Consider the following 15,608-nt stretch of genomic DNA (forward strand, 5'->3'; position numbering starts at 1 on the left):
CTCAGAAACCCCAATTGTTTTTCCAGGTAAATTTCAAAAAGATATTCAAGTATTAGCTGAGAAAAATAAATTCAGGACATTGGGTGCAGGGGCAAGAAAAAAAAATTAGTGGGAGCTGTGATACTGTGAAGTTTTAAGTTTGATTTTGCCAGGTGCTTTGAAATTCAAGTGAAAAATTCAGAATGTTGATTCAGCCTTTCATGTGAGATTAGAGAGCCAAAGTTCTTTGGAGTGTTTTCTAGCTGAATTGGAAAACCTTGATTCTTCATGTGTTTCAAATACTGAGGCTTTTTCACAGAAGCGGCCAAACATGCCCCAGGGTACATAGTTGGGTTTGACTAAACCTGAAAGCTTGGGTATGCTGGAGGAGGGGCACAGCAGGGCGCTTGTGGAGCAGTGGGGCCTTGGTGAGGGCTGGGGAGTCTGTGTGCACATGTACCCTCTGAGACAGAGCAGGCTGCCACTCGGGGCTTTTGAGCACAGAGTAACCTGGGCTGCATTTTCAGAATGATCAAACAGTTGGAAAATGAGTTAGAGCAAGAAAGAAGTGTTAGGAATCTACTGCTACAGTCCTGGTGAGAGACTTGGGGACTCAGAATTAGGGTAGTGGGGCCACACATGTCAAGGAGAGGCTAGATGTAGACTAGGGCCATTCTAGAGATGAATCAGTAGGGCTTTCTAAGTGCTTTAGTCAGCTTTTTGGCCACTGTGACCAAAAGACCTGACAAGAACAACCCCAGAAGAGGAGAAGCTTATTTGGAACTCTAGTTTAGAGATCTCAGTCCATAGAAGGCCAACCCCATTGCTCTGGGGCCCAAGGTGAGACACAACGTCAAGGCAGAAGGTTATGGCAGAAGAGAGTAGCTCTGGACATGGCCATAAGGAGTCAGAGAGAGCTCTACTCACCAGGGAACTCTCACCCCAAAGTCATACCCCCAGTGACCTACCTTCCGCAGCCATACTCTACCTGCCTACAGTTATCACCCAGTAAATGCCTGTTAGGGGATCAATGTACTGGTTAGGTTTAGGCTCTTATAACCTGATCATTTCACCTCAAAACTTTCTTGCATATGTCACAAATGAGCTTTTTGGGGACACCTTATATCTAAACCATAGCCATTACCTATTAGATTATCTAGTGTCATGAATAACTGGACTTTCAGGTCTAGATGCTTCCTCTTGGGAAATGCATCCTCTAAGACATCTCTCACATTTGCTTTCCATGCTCTTCAAGTGGAATACTCCTCGTGGTTCTTGCTTATTATCACCTGTACTACGTCCATTTCACTGTGCCCTGAATGGATCTCTGTTGTTGTATTTAATACATCATACTCCATCTGCTTGTTTATGCATCTTTCACAGTTGTCTGCAGTTCCTCTAGGATAGGTTCATCTCTATGTCCTTTCTGTATCTTCAGTGCCATTCTTGGATGTGTTGTTTGTTCCCTTGGCCAAGCATTCAGAAAGATAAATGTAGTGGGCAGTCACAAGTGTCTGGTGGACTTGGTGCTGTGGCGAGAGGAGGATCAAGGCACTGATTAGGGGATCATGTGCATAGGGATGATAGTTGTTGGAGTGGGTGATAGTTTTGTGGGTGAGAGAGGGTGTGTAAGGAGAGATAGAAAAAGTGGATGGGTGGAATCATGGGGAAAACTTTTATTTATAGTACAGCAGAAAGAACAAAAATCCATAAGGAAGACAGAGGAGTCAAAATGAGAGAAAGAAGGCAGAGCAACACCTTCTTTCATTGTCCCAGATTTCACAAGACTTGACAGTCAGGTCTCAGTCGTGTGTGCACAGAAGTGCTTTCTTGCAGGTATTCCAAGTTATTTCTCTACTGTTTTTGTGGACGTGGTGTGCTAGCAAATAAAGAAGATATTTATTTGGTCCTTTACCTTGATCTAGCATTTATTAAATCCATGATCTTCACAGTTTTTAGACCAGGGTAGACAGATACCCTTTTTGTAAATAGCTATGATATAATGTATAATATAGTAAGATTGTCATCTGAGAACTATTGTCTGTATCACTTGGGAACAAGGATTGCTTGACCACAGAGCAGACACATGTTGGTTGTGCCATCCCACCCTGGCCAAGCAACTGTGTCACAATCATAGAGTATTGGCTGGTCAGAGCTCAGTACCCTTTACCCTTGAATAATGTAGCAAGTACCCATTGTTCTCATTTGTTGCCCACAAAGTAGCCTTTTGAGAATTTGGTAGAGAGGAATATGTAAGGCAGGTTGATAGTATTGCCTTGTCTACCAGATAGTTTTGTTTCTCACTATAAATTAGTTGATTGATGATCTGATTTTATATATCTGGTTCTGTAAGTCTTATAGTTAGTTTATTTTACCATTGCTGAGTGTTACTGACTCTGGGTGCCAACTAGATTGAGTGTCTAAGTCTAAGACAGCCAGACCTGTTATATTCACTCAGGTAAACACCACAGGTAATGGCAGGTGTCAGGGGCCACCATCTTACCTGGATGTGACCCTTTTTATACCTTACACCAAACTCATAATATGGCTTTGGGGCTAGAAATCCAGGCAAAAGACGACATTTCCATATCAGCATAGTTTAGGGGGGTACAAATACAGTGAGTGGAGCCACGGACTTTTCTCAGTCTTATAAAGTGGGAGTTGTCAGTTTTGCTCTGCAGGCAGCATGCTGTCTAGCATGGACAAGCCAGGCAGAGGAACCCTCGGGAGATGAGTAGAAACAACAAAGTCTTAAGTAGTTACAAACTCTAAATCAGCTTTCTTATCGAGTGTTTTTTAACAGTGAGACTGGCATCCTACATTTTCAGAAATTTGATAAAAATCACATCACCTGACAAAAAGTGGTGTCATCGATATGTGGGTGGTGGTTGATGCCAACCACCCTCTTGGGTCAGGGACACTGGATGGCATGGTAAGCATATCCAGGTTGCCCAGGTTGAAGGCGTTCCAGACAGTCCCTCCGGGGTCTAGAGAGTGGGTATCTTCAAGAGTGAGGGTCATTCTGCCTATTATCCTGCTACTGTTCCTCATTAATATCTTCTACTCATCCTTCCCAGCCCAATGAGTTGTTTATATAGTTTTTGTCTCTCCCTTCCTTTTTCTCCACCTCTTACTCTTTCTCTCTGAAGTTCTTATTTATGATGGTGTCTTACTTATCTTTGTGCTATTACCTAGCACTGTCCTTGGCACATAGTCAACCCTTTACAGATGTTTGCTGAATAAATGTGACTGACTGCAGTGGCTATAGTTAGATTCTGGCAGGTAGCATCAGAGTTCGAGGCTCAGCCAGTGTGGACCGATGCTGGGACGGCCAAGTGTCAGAGTGCAAGGCAGCAGCCAGGAGAAGACTGGTATACTAGAGGAATACACTTGATGTTTTCCTAAGTGGTTGGGGAATTACTCTGATGGTGGTGCTAGATGTAGTCTCCACATGCTGGTGGGTTGTTTATTTTCTGGATGTAAGTCAGTGTAACCTAGAATTGTGGTGCTACATTGTTTCTATTCACTTATGTTTAGCTTGTAGAAACAATTGATTTGTCTGGTTTTAGAAGTGAGAGCTGAGAGGCATGCTTCCCCGAGAGGCAGCTCCTAGAAAGATAAACAGCAGCTCCTGGGGAATGATCGGAGGTGCAGAGCACTTAAGTTATGGAAGCAGAGGATGGTGACATTTTTAGATCTGAGTATCATTTTTCTTTGACCTTTTCCTTCTTCAATTATATTCCTTTGTGTTGTTATTTCTTGTGATGATTCTTTAAAAGTGAATTCAGTATTTCTGTGGTAATATTTCCTTAGCATATTCTTTCATCAAATCAGTAGGCCTCCTACATAGTTAAATCCAAAGGCCAGACCTAATTTAAAAGCTATTGACTTACAAAGAAGTATTTTTGATGTAAGAGTAACAATTTAGTAACTATGAAAGAAAATGGTGTTTCTGATCCAAATAATGAATATCATTTCCATATAATAAATTTTGAGAATAAAAATTATAAAATTTTACAGAACAGTATTAAAATACTAAGTTGATCAGAAGAGAAGGCACAAAGAGAAAGAGAGGGCAGGATTACTTGCTAAACAGCTACAAGGTAATAAGATAATGCAGTTTTCTAATTCACACACAGAACTACCCTTAAGTTGCCAGGAGGCTTTCCCCTCTCCCTCTCTTACTTCTTGGTACTAGGGATTGAATCCAGAGGTGCTCTACCACTGAGCTACAACCCCAGACTTTTTTTTTTTTTTTTTTTTTAATTTTGAGACAGTGTCTGTCTAGGTTGCTGAGGCTGGCTTCAAACTTGTGATCCTCCTGCCTTGTCCTCCCAAGTCTCTGCTATTACAGTTATATACCACTGCAGCTGGCTTCAAGTTAAGATCTATATTTAATAAATATATGGGCAAGGACTGATTTCTAAGTATTTTGATCATTTAGAAATAGGTAATTTGTTGGCTGGGGTTGTGACTCATCGGTAGAACGCTCACCTAGGATGTGCAAGGCACCACATAAAAATAAATAAAATAAAGGTATTGTGTCCAACTACAACTAAAAAATTTTTTAAAAAAGAAATAGATAATTTGTACTTAAAATCAGCTTAATTTAAACATTTCATATGCAGACTTACACTAGTATACTACATAACAGACCCTTTATGTCACTAGTACAGAAACAATATCTGATTGCATCTTATCCAATAATTTCATAACTAGAGATCTACACTTATCATCATTAAAGGGAGTTCAATTTCCAGTTATGGCACATTAATTAAACATCAGCAAGCCAGTTAGTTTTATGCTGCTGAACACTTTCGGAGGAGGAATCAACAGCCATGATGATCATTGTGATGATCCAACTAGTATACCCTTGCTCACTTCACTGGTCACGCTGGCAAGAAACTTTGAGCACAGAGAAACTTGGAATGTGAAGTTCCTGAATGAGTGCCCCTGCCCTGATTAGGCTTGAACCCAAAGGAGTTCCTAGAGTTCCAGAGCTCTTACCAAGGTGTCACCTCCCAGGACACTTGGAGTAAACACATCATCTGCTGGAGATTCACCCCTACGTGACAATCTCTTGAAAGACACACTGTGATTTCCTGGAATCAGCCTTGAAATGGTAGTGAGTTCCAAGTTTTAACTAAGGCCAAGAGCTCTTTCTCTTAGGATTCCAGTACCTAAAAAAAGGAGACTGGAAGTCAGGCAGTAGTCATGGAAGGGAGGGAACAAGAGTATGGACAGGGGTTGGCCCCAGAGGTGGTCGTAATATGGGTGTTAGTCAGCTTAATTCAAGAAAGAAATTAACAGAAACTGCTTTTTTTTGAAGAATGGTGCTGAGTTCCCAAAGCACATGTCTGATAGGCTGGTATTGGAAGGTCGCATGACCACAAGTACCATGATCACATAGCAATCTGCCTTCTGAAGCCTTGCTTACAGTTTAGGAAATGTTTTACATCTCTGTTCTTTTGAATGATAAGCAAGTTTTCAAGAAAAAAAAAAGTAGATTTGTGATAACTATCACAAAAGGTAAAGTATAAAAGGCTTCGAATTTATGGATATTTGTTCAGTATCTAGAATGCTAGCATCTGACCGAGCTATTTTGAGATACACTGGTTCATACCGCCATTCATAGAATCAGTTTCACTACATGCTTTGTTCTGGGAATGGTGCAAAGCAGCCATTTGTCACCTCAGTGACTATTTCATAGAACCTAATCAGCCTCTATAAACTGAACTCTTCACAGCAAAATATCTCCCTTTAAGTTACAAATCAAATATGATACCCAGTACCTTCAGGATTGCTCATCAACACATGTAAAGGAATCAGCAAATACACTGGTGTACAGAAGGAATTCTGTCTTCAAATCCCATTAAGGAAACATTAAAAAAAAAAAATCAGGTCATCTCAGTATTATGAAATAAACACCAAACAGAAGTACTAGGGAAATGTGGCTGGAACACAAAGACAGCGGTGATTGCTCTGACCATGGGCTCTGGAAGGGCAGCTCAGAGCCCTTTCCTGAACCAGTCTCGGTGCTCTGGCTGCCTCTCCAGTGTGCATCCATCCTGAGTCCCTCACACACCATTTCTCCTCACCTGGTTGGCACTATGTGAGGACAAAGATCATATCTTAATCATTCTTATGTCCATAGCCCCTCACAGAATGACATGTGGTAATTAGATGAATAAACAAAGGCAGCATGGAACTGGGACTGGAGGTTAGTTAAAACCAAGAAAGTAGGAAAGTCCATAGCTAAGTGACAAGGTCCTGAGGGGAGTGGAGAGGCACAGTGAGAGGAGCCACTAGGCTGTCATATTCCCTTTGCTTTATTTTCTATTTGACTATGATTAGGCTGTGCCCTTCGGAAGTCCCTCTGTGTAGTGGGTGGGGTGGGGTGGGGTAGACAAACGACATAAACAGGATCAGCAATGACAGTGATATCCACGAGACTCTGTGGAGCACAGGAGTGAGGATGAGTGAAAACTTTAGAGAAGGCTACTTGGACGTATTAGGCCCAGCTAGGGTCTGAAAGGATGTGGAGGAGTCTCACTAATAATTAACTAAATATATCACAATGTTCTACCTACATAGAACAGACTGGTGTGAAATAATCTCTGCTAAAAGTAGAATAAATGACAGACTAAAAAAGGATACTCAGTATTTGTTTTCCATATTTATTATTTGTGTATTCTAATTATTTTGTTATATTTTCATATTCCTTATATAAATCAGTAACACAAATGGAAGATAAAATCAGTGACTGAATAGGTTACACATTTGCATATATTAACTAAATAATCTATAGCTATAAAGTCTTTGTGAACATTAAGTATTAGTATGTCATATTTATTTTTATTTTTTATTTTTTCCATATTTTTTATTGTTGCATTGTAGTTGTACACAATGTTGTTACATATTCGTACATGCACATGATATAACAATATAACTTGGCCAGTATCATTCCCCAGTATTTTCTTTCCTTCCCTTCCTTCTTCCCCCTCTACTGATGTCCCTTGATTTTCATGATGACATCCCCTTTTCTTATTTGTTTCTAATGTGTTATCCAGACCAATGTCCAGCTAGCAATAAACAACCTTTACAAAGTTAAAACGTTAAATTTCTGTTGTTAGATTTATTCTAAGGGATTAGACTACCCTTATTCTAAGGGTAGTTTAGATTGGGTTTATTAAAAAGAACCTCTGAGATGAAGTTTTGAGAGCTGGTTGCAGTGGCTCATACCTGTAATCCAGTGTTTTGGGAGTTTGAGGCAGGAGAGTCACAAGTTTCAAACCAGCCTACTTAGTGACACCATATCTCAAAATAAAGAAAAAGGACTTGGGTGTAGCTCAGTAGTAGAGCACCCCTGTGTCCAATCCCTAGTGTTATAACTAAATAAATAGATAAATAAATAATGATTTGAGTAAAAATACTTTACTTGGGTAGGGGACCCAGAACGTCAGTGGACAGGGAAGGGAAGTCAGGCAATACAGGGTCTGTTCATTTAACAGGTTCCCACTGAAGGCACCTGAGGACTTTTCTGAGTATAATCCAGGGAGACAATGTCAAACATGCCTCAGAGTAGTGCTAAGTAAGGGTGAAAAGTTAGGATATTTGATGTCTTAGTCATGTGTTCAAATGAAGTCTTAAGCAGAGACTAAATCAAAGAGTTAAAAGCAGAGAGCTCTGAGAGGGGAAATCTTTACTTCCATAGACATTTTCTGTCCCATATTGGCCTAGTCCTAGTCCTTGGTTCTAGTTCCCGACTCACATTGGGTTCTCCTGGGAATCACAGGACTTCAAAGGGAATGGTATGAAAGGTATTAGCTTTAAAGGAGGACTCAATACCAAGTGAGGCTTGAAGGCTTCCACTCTTTGCACATCAGGCAGTAGCCTACATGTAGAGCATTGAAATCTCCCATTCATCTTTCATCTGGACAGAAATCCTTGGGTATGACTGATCATTTTGTTTTCTGGAAGGCTCGCTGCTCTTGGATAAAAGTTCACGTCATAAGGACAGATGTTGCAGCAGCTGTGGTTTGGTCTCAAGACTTCAACACGAGAACACCATATAGGATTTCTTTCATTATAATTGTTTACCTTGGGTTAAATCTTAGCCAGTTTTGTTTCACTACTTGTAATTATATGACTAGTAATTTCCAGGGGAAATAAGAGTCTGATCTAAGTGAAATGGATTTAAATGCTCTGTCCCATGTTTTTCTCCTCAGGTTTCCAATATTCAGGCAAGAGCTGTTGTGTTGTCCTGGGCTCCCCCTGTTGGACTTTCATGTGGACCCCACAGTGGTCTTTCCTTCCCCTACAGTTATGAGGTTGCCTTATCAGACAAAGGACGAGATGGAAAATACAAGATAATTTACAGGTAGTGTATGTTTCCATGTTTTTCTTTGCTGCAAAATTGCAATATTAGCGTTATTAAAGAAAATAGAAAACAAAGGGAAAATATATAGGCTTTGCAAGTTTTCCTTTAAATAGTTCATTTTAAGAAATAGTTATTATCTCAAGAATTAATTTTGTTCAAGTAATTATTTATCAGAACTGAGTGGTATAGAGCTACTTGGTATTGGTGAAATAGATCACTTGGTTATGTTAGCTATCAGTATGGTATTAATGAAAAATTTCCACTATTATTTATCAGGCCAAACAGTGACTATGTCTTTTAGTGTCTACATTCACTTTAAACAATCATCTGATCATCTCTTAACTTTTTAGACCCAAGCTTTTTTCTAGTCCTGTTTTAAAAAGACCTGTAGTATCATTTGCTTCCATCTCACTTGCCATGGTAGTTTTCTAGACTGTACTTAAAACAGATCATTCCAAGGCTTTCTTAAATGGTCAGAACATGAGCTCACAGAATAAGAACTTGGCCTGTTCTGCCTTGTGGATTTCCATGTAATTAACAGTTCAGACGATTTATAGCCATGTTCAAACGTGATAAAAATGTTAGGGTTAAGTTCTTTCCCCTTTGTACTTGCTTGGCACAGCTCACGTGTGCAGAGCAGGAAATCAGCAAGTCAGTTTTGTCTTCACTACTTGTTCGACCTCCCTGCAAGTGGCCCCAGAAGGCCTGCCCATGCCAGGGGAATGTGGTCACACACACCGCAGTTCTTTCTCTGCCAGAGGTGTTTGTTTTGTCTCTCATTTTCCTGCCCTGTGAGTGCCACAGACTATGTATCTCCTCCTCTCACTTCCTGTTTCACGACTTGCTGCCTCAGTGGGTCTTCTGAACAAAAAAAGGGGAAGAGATAAGGAGCCTCCTCTGGCTTCCTGTTCTGCTCTGTCCTTGCTGGGCTCCTGCAGTATCCCCTGGTTCTCCCAGCATCCACTTCCCAGAAACATGTCAATCCATATCACTACCCTGCAAAAAAAAAAAAAACCTCTACTGAGTCCCTCTGTACTTTGAGTAAAATCCTGACTCTGCACTGTGGCTCACAACCAGACTTTTCTAGTTTGAAAAATCAGAATAAGAACTCCAGAGAGTCATTTCCCCCACTTCACCAAAAAATGGATTTTATTTATTAATTTGATGTTTTTGAGACTGGGCTCATTGTATTGTCCAGGCTGATCTCAAACTCATGAGCTCAGGTGATCTCCCTGCCTCAGCCTACCAAATAGTGGAACTGTTGGCATGTGCCGTCACACCTGGCTAGCTAGTTTGTACAAATGCAGGATGAACACTGGGTGATAGGAGCTAGGACCTCAAGTTCCCTGAGGAGCAAGGCAGGTAACAAAAGAAAGAAAAGGTCTACTTTCTAAAGTTGGAAATGAGAATTTCTTTGTCTGAGAGAACACTTGGCATTTAGCCTTAGACATTGCCTAAATTTGCTGATTTTTTTAGAGTTTTTGTTGGTTTGTTTTTTGTATGAGAGGTTGAAAATCTGAATTAATGTTAACTTTTCCATTTTAAAGTAGTGTTTTAAATACTAGGATATTTAAAGATGTAGTGCAAGTTTAAACAGCAGAGCTGCCGCCAAGCTGTAGATATAACTTGCTGTTTACAATTAAAAAAAAAATTGGGAGGGGAGAATTTCAAACAAAACATTGCATAAATAGTGAGATCAAGAAATATGAAGTATAGTCTATCCAGATTTGCCTATTACTAACTTTTTTTACCGAGTTTTCTTTAACCATTTGAACTCTTCTCTCTCCCTTTTTCTCTGCTATCTGTAGTTTCTGCCCCCCCAAAGTTATATGTATCACAGTCTTTTATCACTAAATATTTCAATATATTTCCTCAAAATAAGAATACTTTTACAATCAGTGCATTATCAGCTTCATAAATGTTTTGATACAGTACTTTTATCTAATGATTGTCCATATTCTATTTTCATCAGCTGATCTGAATAATGTCTGCTGTTTTGAAAAATGTGATAGCATTTTTCTTCCTACTCAGGACAGGATCCAGTCTAGGTCAGACATTGCATTTAGTTGTGTCCTCTCTTAGCCGTTGTAAATTAGGAACTCTTCCATTGGTCTTTATTTGTCTTCTATAACACTCACATTTTTGAAGAATACAAAACAAGTCACATCTGCACCCACCCCCACACACACCTATTGAAAAATTTTAATGGAACATTTCTGGTTTTTGTATTGGTTGTTTCCTCATACTTTAAGTTGAGGTTCAGTTGTACCTTTTGATCAGATAAACAATCTAATTTTATATCTGATAGCTATTTAGTGCGTCGGTTTGTGAGAGATGCAGATTGTGATTTCATCAAGGGTTCAAAGTTGAGGGAATCAAGGTTCCTGCCAAGATAAATCTGGGAACTGCCTTTGTTTGACAATTGGTTATTTACTTGTTGTATTTGTTCTCTTATTTGCTCTTGTGGATTTCTTTTAAGAAGTAACAAAATTTTGGGAATTTTATTAGTAAGTTAATTTTTTGTCACTTCCCAGATATGAGATGGCATCATTAAAAGGAATGTAACTTTTAAGTCCAAAAAATAATAATAATAGTAATACCCAATAAGAAATTTATTTCTGGTTTTTGGTGGATTCATATTTAATAGTTCTGTGTTATTGTCTATACATAAGTATGAGTCACTAATCCAAAACCTGTTTTACTTTGAAACTGGTATTATTAACTAATAAATGATTTTTCTTTGTAGTGGAGAAGAATTGGAATGTAACCTGAAAGATCTGAGACCAGCAACTGATTATCATGTGAGGTAAGTTAGGACGTAAGAACTGAACTGTCTTGGAGAGTCCAGATTGTCAAGTAAATCAAGTGCCCGCTTTTAAAAATGTTTGGTGAATGGCATTTGCCTAACAAAATTTTGGGCCTTTGGCCCACTGGCTATTCATTGCTGTCTGGCACTCTGAAGAACAGTAATTGGGAAGACTCAGATGTGTTTCTGAGGACAGAAAAGTAGATGATGCTCTGAACAGACATCGTAAAAATTTTTTAAAGTAATTTTTATCTTACAAGGTCTTCTCGGATCTATTGGACTGTGTTGTATAACATATAGTATTTTCTTTATATAGATATATATATTTTACTATGGATACATCAGTTGTTTATTATAGACCATACATACAAACTGTACATTCAGGCCAAATCACGGAAGAAGCCCTTTCTTTTTTTTGCAAGAACACTTTTAAACTTTAAAAGCCAAAAGGTTTTGAAATAGGTAATGCAAACATTATTTTATCTCTGACAAGAATTTATTCAGTTTGACAAAACAACCCAAATAACGTAATGTAGTCTGAATTCTTTACTATGATTTCTCCAGAATTCCTGCTATGGGTGCGTTGGGGGTTTATTCTTAGGAAGAAATCCAGCCAACCACAGACCTGTGAGGAGGAAAGCATCATCTAAATTATTACAGAGACCATCCAATTATTTAATGGTACATCTGTCCATCAAATTGTAAATAAGCAGGTTTCTGAATGTGGCCCATTAATTATCATGAGGCTTGAGTACTGGTTTGGAGCTGCACACATTGGCTATTTTGACTTCAAGGTACCTAGAAGTTCTATGCCATAATTTTCTCATTAAGAAAGGTGAGAAGGAATAGCTGGGTGTGGTGGTACATGATTAAAATGCCAGACTCTGAAAGCTGAAGCAGGAGAATCATGAGTTCAAGACCTGCTTCAGCAACTTTGGAAGACCCTGTCTCAAAATAAAAAATAAAAAGGACTAGGGTTATGGCCCAGTGGTAAAGTACCCCTGGATTCATTACCCTGTGGGAATGATATTGGCCAAACTGTATTCTTATATTGTGTACATGTACAAATATATACAAAGAGTCCCACCATTATGTATAAATAAAATGCGCCAGTATAAAATATAGAAGAAAAAAAGGTGAGAAAACAGGGATGTGCTGAGTTATATCTTATTAGCCACAGAAATGCTTTAAAACTTAAGTTTAGCACAGTGTGTATATATAAGAGCAAGTTGTTTCATATTGTCATAAAGCACACATCTGCTTAGCTATTGCGTTGTTTAGATGAGCTCCACTGCAACCATCTCTGCCTGTTTAAATCAAAATTTATGGATTTTAAGTCAGTTAGCTTCTGCCCAAACTTCATATAATCTGAATAAACAAAAAGATTTGAATAATTTGTGAAGTTAAGATGATAGTAGAAACAGTTTAACTGTTCTTCAAAATGCTTGATTTAACAACAAACCAAAAAATGTAACACCGTATAGGGAGGGAGTCATGTGAATGTTATACATTATTCATTGTTAACATATGTTTCCTTTTTTCTCCATATTTTAACAGTTTATTGTTATTGCTTTACTAAAGGCTTATTTTATTAATTTCCTGTTCATTCGTGAGCATACAATATCCTTTTTAAAAATGTAAATGTTATAAAACGTCTGCCCTTTATTTATCATCCTATCTCTTGTTTCCCTTCATTTCTTTTTGATCCCTTTTACAAAAAGTAAATTCTGAGAACACTTGATCATTTATTTTTATTACCGTGTTCTATGAACATCTTGAACTTCTGGGTAGAAAAAAGAAATAATAGTCTCCAAAAGGAATAGGAGCATGAGTGGTTGCCATCTAGAGCCTTTGAATCTAATCTGAACTCTCTCCCGACACATTTGGGACTCTACATCTGTGACATGGGAAATGTACATGATATCTCATAGACAACCCGAAGCATTACCACATATTGTTTGGTCTAGTTCTCTGCTTTCCAGAGAAATAGAAAATCCTCTCCATGCTGATGGTCTGTGTTAGTATATTAAAATTCTTTTTCTTCTAATAAAAACCTTAATAGTCCAATTTTTTTCTTTTCGCCCTGCCTATTTCACAATCCATATAGAACTTTCCATTTAAAGTTTTCCTTTCTCAAAATAGAGAAGAAATACATCAAAATACTTTCTAAATTTTTATGTATATCTAAAAAAGATGGAAAAAAAAAGAACAACAACAGAAAAAAAACTAGAGAAGAATCTGAACACTTCCAGCTTTTGGGTTTAGCTTCCTGGACCTTCCTGGATTGGGGGGGGGGGGGGCAATGTGGTGCAAAGTGGACATAGCTTGGAATGTGGGTTTAATGGTCTGGCCTTCCTGAGGGGATGTGCATAGGTAAGCCATTGGAACTTCTTTGGCTTTGTATTCATATATTTAATATGAAGATAATGTTGACACCAACCTCAGAAAGATAATGTGAAAGTGAATTACATGTGCAAAACTGGTGTAAACCTGTAATATTGTATAAGTATTATTCTTCTTTTGTTTTTCTAAGGTTGTTGCAGCTTTTCTAGTCTCAAAATAAAAAGGACTTTGTGACACAGTTCTTTGAACTTGTTTGTAGTTTACCACATCATTTATTTTTTTATTGAGAAAAATATATCGTACTTGCCACTGGGAAAAGAAGGAGCAAAATCTCCTTTATTGAAGATATAGTTAACAATTTCAAAGTCTCGATTGCAGCAATATAAGCTTTTTATCAGAAAAAGTAAGCTCAAATAACTTTTCAAATTCAATAGTCATCGGTGGGGCCTCAGAAGACTCTGTGGAAGTACCTTTCTTACTAAATTTTCATAACAACTACTACAAAAGAATTCAGTTACTGTACAGTTGCAAGATGGGCAGTTAATCCATGGCCATTTTTAAATGTATGTGCATTACCAACTTAGATAGTAATACCCTGGTGGAAGTTTATAGAGCCATTAAAGAAAGTTAAGATATTTATTTTACAGCTCCAGATAGGCTGCATTTTCTCCTCTGATTCCTAATATTGCACATTTTGATTAAGACCTACAGAAGCCTCAGTTCAAAAATACGTCTTCCTTACTTTGTGCATTACAGTCTCCCCTAGGGCTTCTGTTCTCAAGTTTCTTTTTACTTTTGATTTTGCTGCTCTGATTCCATCCTGTTCACACTTATTGTCCAATATCTTCATGCTCCAACATGTTAGTGTTATATGAGTTCATCAATCAGATATACAAACCTTCTTTTAGTTTGGTTTGTTTATTTACTTTTTAAGTAGCAGTCTCTGACTCATTGAGTCCTGTCATTGAACAGCTTGGTGCTTAACTTAGCCCCTTGGTAAGAGCAGCTCTTCTCATTGCTTTGGGGATTTACTGAGACAAGTGGCATCCTTTGGTTAGTGCTGCAGGTCATGTGCCTGTGGCTGTTTGTATTGGCATCTGCCGTGCCATTGGAGGCTGAATTCCATATGTAAAATTATGCCCCATGACATTTCACATTTGAAAAATGTTTCTTACCCCTTGTTATAATTTTTTTGTATCATTGATACACATATATTCAACTACAATTCCTTTTTTATTTCTTGTAGTGATTTGAAGAAAATAATGCCATCCTATTCTTTTATCCATTAATTTGCAAAATTTAAGTCTTGGGGTCTTGGCTTGATTTTGGTTAAAATAATCACCTTTTTATTTGTTACTCAGTTCTTAAACAGATTGCCTTTTTTGGTTTAATGTTGACTCAGTGTTTAAAAAAATAATTTATAGTTGTCAAAGAATAGTGTTTTCATAAATTATATTGTGTAATTATATTGTGTTGTATATTATATAAAGCCACTGATAACAAAGATCTTGTGTGGTAGGGGATTTTATGTGAGGAAAAAATGGCAGAAATAAAAAAATCTAAGCAAAATAAGCAATTTGCCTATATTATGTCGGTTTACGTAAATATTTATACATACATATTTACTTCTATTTGCATATATACAAATTTATGCTACCTATGCATTTCCAAGAAAAGTATATTCTTCTTTTAATTGGTAGTTTTTTTAATCTAACAATAGTATTGAAATAACCATTTTATTGTGGAAATAAAAACTTTGTATTTTTATCAGTAATAGGAAAATCATGAATTTGAGTGATGGAATGGATAATGATTTTATAACAAAAATTGAAATATCATTTTCCAACCATCAGCATAAGCAGTTTGTTAAAGAGGTTGCTCAGAGATGATATCATGCAATGTCATTTCCCAGAAAAATTATGTGAAGAAACATTTCCAAAAATATGTTTGACCAGCACAGTACAGTGCAAGGTTGTGAAATAGATATTATTGACTAGAAATCGCAGCTGCTAGTATGTTACAGATATGTGGGAGGAAACTGGAGGTATATTTCTGAAAGGCGTGGAGTACCTGTTTCATGGGCATTTAAATAGTATTTAA

At 37.8% G+C, this 15,608-nt stretch overlaps 1 protein-coding gene across 5 annotated transcripts in view; it reads left to right on the top strand.

Moving 5' to 3' along the window:
• The window catches only part of Fndc3b (fibronectin type III domain containing 3B), a 335,107-nt gene that overhangs the window by 230,314 nt on the left and 89,185 nt on the right, over positions 1-15,608 (top strand). For all 5 annotated transcript variants that reach the window (XM_026394977.2, XM_077795313.1, XM_026394979.2 and 2 more), the window contains 2 exons: positions 8,208-8,359; positions 11,106-11,165. In XM_026394977.2, the coding sequence (XP_026250762.1) occupies positions 8,208-8,359; positions 11,106-11,165 (212 nt within the window). The remainder of the gene's footprint in view (positions 1-8,207; positions 8,360-11,105; positions 11,166-15,608) is intronic.

Source organism: Urocitellus parryii, chromosome 2 (genome assembly GCF_045843805.1).
Source record: "Urocitellus parryii isolate mUroPar1 chromosome 2, mUroPar1.hap1, whole genome shotgun sequence".
NCBI lineage: Eukaryota > Metazoa > Chordata > Mammalia > Rodentia > Sciuridae > Urocitellus > Urocitellus parryii.